Here is a 9926-nt window from a genome sequence, read left to right on the forward strand (position 1 = left end):
AAAATATTATCCTATTAAGACTTCAGCGTAATTCTGCCGCATGTCTGCCAGAGTCTTCTTGGAGGCTTCTCTAACAAAAGCAGATGTTTTTGCTTACAGGGCTAAACTTTTTTACGCCTCTTGCGTTATACGGAGCCTGCCGCGTTGTTAAGCAGTTTCTTGGGCTGAGCAGAGAGTTATAATCGTGCATAATATCGGCTTGTTTCGACGTGAACAGTTGTCTTCTCATCAATGAATGCATCATGGGAAAATAAGTTTTACAATGGTAATGAGGCACGTACGTGAAGATGAATCGCTCGTATGAAACACGCAAGCAACTTTCGTGGAAGAACTGACATGAGGACGAAAACAAGTGTCGAAGTGTGCTTTCGAAAAACTATAACAAATAAGTCTGGCGCGTAACAGTATTAAAAAAAAACTCTCGTTCAACATCAAAATTTTAAAAGCAATTCGTGGAGCTCCTTTTTTCTAACCGGGCACAGAAGACACACTAAGTATTTTGCACTGAACTTCAAGCATGTTTTCAACACCTTAGAACTGCACGCGAACTTTATGACTTCAAGGGAGAGGCCTAGTCCCAGTACTGAATGTGACCCTTTCCAGGTGCATCCAAGGAACGGCTCTATATACGGTGGCACTCCTATAACAATAGAGGGCGACAACTTAGGAGGACCGGACCACGAGACTTACAGCAGCATTAAGATCCTTGTTGGCGAAAGCATTTGTCACCTCGTACTGCGGAGTTCCAAAAGGCAAGCGTATGCCAGATGTCTCAGGGAAGCCCTCCATTACTTTATAAATATTGGGCACAGTAATTCCAGTTTTGATGTAATTGCAGTAATTCCAGTTTTGACAGTTTTGACTAGGAAGGTGATTGGCTAAATTTTAATAGGTAACTTTTTATTGTCCACAGGTTTCTGAGAGCAAGAATAGATTTCTAGCCGGCATTTGTAATAGCCAGATCAGTTTTTAGAATTCCGGAAACCCGATTAACACCACCGCTGTGGCTCAATAAATTTTGACAAAACCTTGCGCCATTCGAAAACCATTCGCCTGCGGGGAGCATAAAGCGACTTCCATTTAACCGCGACTCTTCGTGGAGACGTACCACGTGAGAATTAACGCTCACAGCAGTGCGAGAAGCACTGCAGCGCGGGCGGGGCGCCAATTGTCACGTGGCATATGTCCATGGGGTGTCGCTAGTACGTTTTTTTATTAGAAAGGAAGATAAAAATTACGAAATAATCAAAATAATATGAAATAAAATAAAAAACGGCTTTCGCATTGAAAACCCATAAGTATGGTCCCAAATAGTGCTCCGTAATTTTTTTTATTTCAAGAAAAAGCTGTAAAGGAGCATTGTATTCCTTTTTCAGCGTTGTGTGCAAAACACGTCATTGGGAGAAAAAAAGCTCTCGTGGGCTGAACAAGTTCAAAGTCGACATATTTATAACGGTAAACGACACACACAGGAGCGATTCGAAGAAGAACAACGTTCTGGACCGTCACGTCATCACTTCGGGCTTCGAATACATGGTAAGCGGAGGCAAAAACAGAAAATTGCATTTCTGCAATTCCTATGACTGTTCTATTATGTAACACTCGTTGACATTCAAGTATCGTATGATGAAAAAGTTATAGCCCTATGGTGGGTCTATATTCTGAAAGTAGAACAGCTTGTTATATTTTGTCGAAAGTAAGATTTCGTTTTTAAGAGCGTTAGCTCGTACTCAACACGTTTCGAGATTTCATGGAGTCAGGTACGACCCTTGATCACTGCGCCATCTGTGGAAGCAACTACTCATCACGTTTCGAGATTTCGGGATGTCTCCTACCAACCTAAGATCAAAGCACGATTTGTGGCTGCAACTAGAAAACAGTGCATATCGCATTGACACTTGTAGCGCCATCCACAATAGCATTGTAGAAACAACCACCTTGCTCGTGCCAGTGATGGACGGCACGGTCTAATATGGTGGATAGAGGTGGAACTATGTGAGTATGACGTCAGGCGACGAAATGGCGGCGTAATTTCGGTTTCTCGAATTCAAGATGGCTTCGATTAATATTGGTTCTATCATAAAACGGGTAGGAAATCTGTCCCGTTACGGGACCGCTATGCGTGTACGCATTTGTTCCGCTATATGTACTCGGACAACAACGGGCACCCATTGTGGGACAATGGTATACCTAATTTGGTGGGCAAATAAAACCCTATGGGTTGTGTTATAGAAATAAAACCGCAATTAAATAATAGTTAAAACATTATATACGTTCAATTACTAATTAAAGCGTTATCAAATCGCACCGCAAGCCGAATTCTGGGCCCACATTGACCCCACATGCGAAGCAAATTCCGTTTTGGGCGTATCTTGAATTGGTGCAACTCGACAATGGGTAGAAGTGCATCGTAATTTCTCTGATAGATGGTGCTAGGTGGCCATCGTTCCGCTAGGTGGCGGGAGCGCATGCGTAAACCAAACATCTAACGCTGGTTACTTTAACGTCTTCCAGACGGTGGCGGCCTTTTTTTTTTGTTGTTGTCCTAGATGCAACTTTATCCTCGGAAGCTCAGGTCACAATGTGCACAACCAATTAATTAATAAGCAGAGCTTAATCCTTGCAACTTTCACAACAACACCCATTCACTGTGGTGGACTCTCATTAGATCAAAACAAAAGCCGGAATTATCGCCTGAACAACGATATGCCAAACACTTGGACGCAGATGCCGGCTCGGCTGGCTGCCATTAATAGGCCCCACCAGAGAGGACTTATGAAATTCCATTCCAATTCTTCTTTGCGTCTGCATGGCGGATTATTTTTAGCTTCGATTTTAAACAAACTTGCGATTACCAGTTTTGTTCTCACGGCAATGTTGTGAAGCATTATGGGCGTGTTTCCTTACAAGAATTTGCTTGTTATTGATCCTTTTTTTCATTCCACTGCGATGCGAATTGATGGAAGATAACATTTTGTGTGATTTTCGCAATACACTCCGTCGGCAAAGTATGCTTGAGATACCCGATTTTCGCCTGGACGGCTGTCTACAGGCGCGGAATATATAGTATTACTATTTTCAAGGTTCCCTATAATTCATGTCCCGTGCATTATGATTCTTTAACAATTCTTTTTTGAGCGGTAAAGTCTTTACTGCGCTCCTTTCGGGTTTGCGGAGGTGATTGGGGCAACATGTGCCTATTGGCGCTTCCTGCCCTCTTCAATTCAAAGAAAGTTGCCCACCCGAGTTGTCTTTAAAATGCAAATAACGAGCATGTTCCCGTTGGTGACTGTCGTCCCTAGTGCATTTAAAGCTAAGAGCTTCGGCCCAAATCCCGGGAGGTAGTGAAGCATAAGCGTATAGAAGAAGAAACACGACGCCTCAGAAAAGAAGAAAGTTCACCGCTCTGCGGCCTTCACGGGATTGTCGCAGCAATGTGCAGTTGGGCATGCTCGACTATAATGCAGGATGGAGAGCTGTAGGCAAACATTTTGTTTTTTAAAGCAATTTCAGCCTTCCGGACTATTCACCGTGTGCTGACTGCGGTCCAGACTACAGAATATATGCAACCTTTCCCTTTTTTTCCCTTAGGTCGTGAGGTACAGTGGTGTGACCCCCAACTATGGCCCAGTGTCTGGGAATACGAACATCACTATTAGAGGCCATAACCTAGACGTGGGGCACCAGCCGGCTGTGGAAATCGGTGATGCTTTATGCCACATACAAAGGTAACTAAAGGTATTTTGGTTCCAGTACAGCTTTCTTATGTCTCATACAAAGGTAACTAAAGGTATTTTTGTTACAGTACAGCTTTCTTATGTCACATACAAAGGTAACTAACAGTATTTTTGTTCCAGCACAGCTTTATTCTTCCGAAATTGGAAATAAATCACCTTAGACTGTTTTTATGGAATGCCGTGATCAAAGTACGTACACTCGGGGACAAAAGTCTCAGGACACGTGTTCCTCCACCGAAGCCGGTAGCTCTGCTATTAGGCGGCGGCTGTAAGCCACACCTGTGGAGGTGAAAGTCACAATTTTTTTCTTTCATCTCCGCAAGCGTGGTCTCCAGCCGCCGGCTATCAATAGAGCTATCGGCTGCAGACTGCACAAGGTATTCAGTAAAGAATGGCAACCAAGTGACCTTGGCTGACTGCTGCCAGGAGAAACGTGTGCCCCTTCAACTGCTCATCATAGTGCACATGCAGATAATATTGTGAAAATGTACTGTTACGAGTGCATATTAAGTACACCTCCAAAATTATCAGGTATAATAACGTGACTATAATACCAACAGAAAATTTTAGGAAAAATACCAAAAGAATACGTACACATTGTATTTCATCGAGGTGATAGAGAGGACGAAAAGCGCAGGTTGACGAAGGCTCACCGCTGCCACGTTAGGCCTACAGCAGGAGGGAAGCAAAAAAAATGAAAGAGAATACTTTTTTTGTTTCGCCGCATGCAAGAACAAATTAAAATGCCAGTACCAGACGTGCACGTCACAAACAACATCAAAGAAACTGAACGCAGAGGTAAATGTCATAAGCAGATGCGGAAGGAAATAAATATATCCATAATATTAACGGAAACCTGGTAACCGCACTGGCATAGAAGGGAAGTTCCAAAGATGTCAGAAACATTTTAGGAAAGAAACGTTTTCTGGCGGTCTAATTGGTGCTTCTCGCTCATGATTAAACTGCGCGAAAGAACAGGGACCGAGATAAGAAAGACGTACACACACAGAGCGCTCTTTGTGGGTACGTGTCTCCAGCCTCTGTCCCCGTTCTTTCGCGCAGTCCAATCATGAACGAGAAGCTTTCGTCAGATTACGACAATTGTCGAAGGTCTAGCTAGAGCCTTCAAGCATGGAATGTCGCTAAGATGTTTTAAAGTTTGCATCGTAATAATGAAAAGGTGAAGCCTGAGGCGTTCGTTAGCCTAGCCGTTAACCCAAGTAAAAGAATGTAAAACTTGATCATCTCTAACGGACGACCCTTATGGAACTCTTACGAAGAGTACATTTAATCCGAGCAAAATGGGAGTGTTGTAATAGCGGGTGTTTGAGCATCGCCAACGCTCTTACATATTTCAGCGGTGCTTCGAGGGCAGTACATTCTGACCCGCCAACAAACTATTTGGTGGGTATAGTACTGACAACGACTGCCCAGAACCAATATGGCCAGCGTCGTGTAGAAAGATACGCCTTCGTAATTGTAAGATATGGATTAGTGTCTGCAGCAATCGCCTTTTTCGGGGCATGCATAGTTTTCCAGGAGCGCTCATTTCTTTGCGACAGTATGGCTCTGTTTGACATAAGACACTGGTTCACAGCTAGGCTGTACGGCACAATGGCCGGCGAAGAACACCAGATGCTGCTAGAGGATTACTGCTAAAGTTGTGCAGAGCGTAACCCAGCTGATATTAGCACTGAAATTGAAGCTTGGAAGCATAATTTTATCTTTTCTAGAGGTAAAGAGTTCGTGCATTGAGCCAAGTGGGCGTGCCCAACTATGAATATTGCCTTAAGTCTGGAGAGCTCCTTAACCTTGAAAATGATTGTGACTCAGAGTACTGTTCACAGTGAACATTACCATGAACAATGATTGGCATCCTTATGACAGGAAGAACTCCACACATCTGGAGTGTTCACGGGACGCTGTGGCTCGAGATCTAGTGGACCAGGAGAAGGAAGTCATTCTCAGGATAGATGGCGTCAGGGTTCCTTTCCACTCACAAAACAATCTCAGACACAGGTTCATCTTCAAGCCAGATCCCGTCGTCACCGACACTGCACCCAAGAGGTCAATTTTCAGGCAAGTGCCACTAGGTCTAGCTGTGCTCAATCAAGCAAAAACAATAAAATTTTGGAACACTTGCTTCCGAGATGTTGTGCGGTGTGCGGAAGCAAACATTACCCAGGAAAGAGACAGGCCCGAAATCGATCACGCTGATGCTTGTGAGCCCTTTCCATTTAATTTTTTTGTTTAAGTACAGTGCTTGTGACGAACGTCTCGCATGGAGACGCTCGCCTCTGCAAACAGCGTTTGCCGCTCTCTTCCTCTAACGGGTCATGACAAGCCCACCTAATATGTCTGTATCATGCATCACGGTTGCGCCGCGCCAGATGCGCGTCACTTTTTGTATCCTGAACGAGGCCCGTCACCACACCGCTGCTCGTATCGCAATATAGTAGGGCACTACCATCGAACGTTAGAGCAGGTAAATAAATACGATTCGGCAGCGTCGCTGAATTGGTTCATTTGTCGTGCTGCAGAAAACGATGTTGTGAGATCAAATGGAACCGCGGAAGAATATTTCTTGGGCGCTGAAAGGCACAAACACCCGTGTGATCTAGAATTTCAGTGGATGAACTCGACAAGGGAGAAAAATAATTTTGTGTTCTTCATTACGCCATCTCGCATCAACCAATGGCTGCATTTAAACTGTGCGCTCGCCATGCAGGTAATGATATGGAAACTTGGTTATCGTAACATTCTGAACATCTTGCGCCGATATAGAAGTGGCTTTAAAGAATGTTCCTTTTGTGGGCCGAAGAATTACTGGCATCTGGAACACAACGATTGAAGTAAAGCGGATTTACTAAACGCGAGTTAGTAACACCCCTTTAACGCACTCAACTCACCTGCGTGCTCACCTGCGTGCTCACCTGCTTGCTCACTAGCGTCATCACGGCATTTGCTAGCCCTCGCCTTTCTACCTTGGCTTTTTTTTTTGCTAGCTTTGAATTTTCAAGCGAGGAAATCTGATTTTTTTCTAAGTAAACTTTAAACTAATAGTCAGCGCCTTCCACCATGTCTGGGTTTTACTATTTTTCCTTTTTAGGGGTGAAGAAACAGAAACGGTAAAGCGTTTGCAACATAGTTAGTATGTCATTATTTTAGAATCGACGCTCAAGCGGCCACGAGGCAATGCTGCTGCAAAAGGACAAAGAGAACAAACTGTGTAAATAGCAACGCTATTCTCTGGCCTCACAGAAATAACTGAAAAAAAATTAAATCGTTTTCTCGATTCTGGCGAAAACAGAACAGTAAAACGAAAGGACGAGAACACTGCAGGTCAGTGACTTGTGCTGGGGCCATTGTTCGAGGTTGAATTTCATTCTGAGGGAACGACTTGTACTACGCTGATAGCACAAAGCTTGCTTTTGGCGCACGATGCTTGAGTGGCGTGTGAGGTGGCGCTTTCCGGTAGGTACTGCTTAAAAACTAACACGCAATGGCCTTTACTGCGTGCTGAGACGCTCCTGGACTTGCAGCCGAAACTTCACCGTTTATGTGAAGGGCGCCCACCTGGACAGCGTCGCCAAGCCAATTATTGTGACCCGTGTGACCTTCCCAGGCCAGCAGAACGAATACCTAACGAAGGTGAGAGTCAATTACTTCAAGCCACAAGTACACCTATAAATGTTTAGAATAAATTACGTTATTCTAAGAGTTATTTCCGTGAACTCCGTTATAAGTTTTTGTTGCAGACCTCCACACATGTTCGCTTTGGCCACAAGGAGGTCGTAATAGTGTACGTGTAGTTGAAGCTGCGATATGCCCACAAGAAAAAAGTAAGCAAGGAGTGTCAGTGTTTATTGTTTAGTGCGAAATCACTATTGGCCACGAACTCACATTCACACCGTGGTGGCACCGCACCGTGTGAACAACCGCATGACGAACCACGTGACAACAACTACCCAGAACCCCACACAAACCTGGACTTGCGATCAAGATTAAGCAAGGCTAACAGAGCTATGCTACGTATATGCTATGTGGAGGTACACATACGCTACGTATATTCTGATGCTACGTGCTTTCGCTGCTTATATCCTGGCATGGCCGAGTTATGCCACTGCCAATTTTTTACAAAGACAGTTCTATCACCATATGTTTTTTTGAGTGCGTTATGATGTCGCGATCTCATTAGAAGCAGTTGTAATGAAGTCGTAATGAGTGACAGTAGTTAACGTTTAAAGACACATTCGTACCCTGCGTCAGTGACTATACTTAATTTATCACGTCGCCGAGAGCGAGGGATTAGCATAGCCACCGCGTATACCGTCCTAATTCTCCGAACAGAATGTAGATCTTGAACATGACCTACGGTTGCCAATGGGCTTTCTCGAATCATTTACTGTTACTCAAGAAATGCCAATGGGCTTTCTCGAATCATTTACTGTTACTCAAGATGTTTATTTACCCTACCCCTCCATTACAATGTTACGCGTGCCGCTTTTGCCCCAGGTATGCCAGCCGAGAAGAAATGGCACGGAGATGATATGCCCTGGTACACCACTAAAGGAGTTCTCCGTGGCTAGCAATAGAGAGTTGGAGGCAGCTGATTCCGACATTGAGGCTCAGATCAGCTTTCAGATGGATGGGCTGCACCTGCCTTTAGATCAGAACGGCGACGGAGGACACTTCAAGCTCGTCTATCAGCCCCCGCCTGTGTTCTACTCCTTCCCCGGAGTGCAGGGCGTTGACCCCAGCGATCCTTCAGTGGAAATCACGGTACGAACTCAGGTTATCTGATTTGTCTCTACCATCTTTTCTTTTACGAAACCTGGATTTCTTTTGGTGTGTCTGCCCTCTCTATCGTCTCTGGTGAGGCGTACGTCCGCTTTTTGGGGCGATGCTTTATTATACCATCTTCATCGTGTCGCCGATGATATTGATGGAATAGCGCCATTAGAAAGAAACTGAGAAACGTCGGACAATATATTCCGGTGAATTCGTGTGAGTAAGACTGTTTAGTCGCTACTAGTATTGCACTGTGACAACAATTCGCGGCTTGCCAAAGTTGACTTTTCCGTGAAAATTATGCGCCCGTTATCTAAATATTTCGTCCTGTCAGTGAGTCTTTTCTTAGTGCTTGATTGTGCTGTCTACTAAAGCTCTGTCATGTTGGTCACGTATAGAGTACCCTTTTCGTCTTTTTATGTTTCCGCTACTAAGGCGTGCGTTGCTACACTGTTGTAATGGCTCTTTTTCAGGGAAAACACTTTGCAGTTCTCAACAGAAATGAGCCACTTGCCGTACGCGTCAGTGGAGTGGATAACTCATGTAATCTCACCAGTATAAGTAGTCACTCTATGGTCTGCCGGCTTGGAAGTGGTATCCTTTCCTATCGGTCACCTTCAGCTTTTGAGGTAAGCACCACTCTCAAGCTAAGCACACTAGTCTAAATGTGAAGGTCTGTTTTGCGTTATAACGTATGAATAATTATGTTTCTAGCTAAAATTGCAGCTACAGAATCCTGTGTTATGAATGGCAGTTATGCATTAGCGTTAAATAGTCTCAAATAGTACTCACTAAAAATGTGAACTTATGTACTCGTGCACAGCCGTTTCACCTATGGAGGTGAGCAGAAAAAAAAATAACCTTGAAACGATGATACGCGGGAGATATCCTGAAGCACAAGACTATTTCAGTTCAGGTGACAGCCCAACACTCGGCATGTGACACCTTAACGAAGTGTGGATTACTATGCACATTGTTAAAACGGTCATTTAAGAATGCTCAATCTCAATATTGCACTTCCTCGCACAGTAATACGTGCTTATTTTATGCGCAACAATGAGTGAAACTGTAAGACCAGAGCTCCAGAATATGTTCGTTTATGTAAACCTACTTTAAGTACAGAACAATTTATAAAACAGCACAAAAATCGTGACTTCAACAATCACATCTTGTATACCATCTAAGCGTGTTTGCAGTGATACTAGTTTTTGCATCAGAAGGAGGCTGCAGTTCGACTAAGCTCCCTGCAATGCAACGAAATACCACCTGCAAAACCACTCTCATATCTAAACGTTATAAAGGTTGGCTCAAAGAACAGATTGTAGCTCATATTTTAGCTCTGTTCTTGTCAGCTAGTCGTGGCATCAGTCATCAACGCTTTCACGTTTATACACAGCT

General features: G+C 44.0%; 1 protein-coding gene across 2 annotated transcripts in view; it reads left to right on the plus strand.

Annotated features, from left to right (window-relative positions):
- LOC144099231 (hepatocyte growth factor receptor-like) overlaps positions 1–9926 on the plus strand; it is a 38272-nt gene that overhangs the window by 12138 nt on the left and 16208 nt on the right. For both annotated transcript variants that reach the window (XM_077632380.1, XM_077632381.1), the window contains exons 5-11: positions 604–752; positions 1377–1536; positions 3592–3728; positions 5625–5816; positions 7280–7388; positions 8253–8519; positions 9002–9157. In XM_077632380.1, the coding sequence (XP_077488506.1) occupies positions 604–752; positions 1377–1536; positions 3592–3728; positions 5625–5816; positions 7280–7388; positions 8253–8519; positions 9002–9157 (1170 nt within the window). The remainder of the gene's footprint in view (positions 1–603; positions 753–1376; positions 1537–3591; positions 3729–5624; positions 5817–7279; positions 7389–8252; positions 8520–9001; positions 9158–9926) is intronic.

Source organism: Amblyomma americanum, chromosome 7, assembly GCF_052857255.1.
Source record: "Amblyomma americanum isolate KBUSLIRL-KWMA chromosome 7, ASM5285725v1, whole genome shotgun sequence".
Taxonomy (NCBI): Eukaryota; Metazoa; Arthropoda; class Arachnida; order Ixodida; family Ixodidae; genus Amblyomma; species Amblyomma americanum.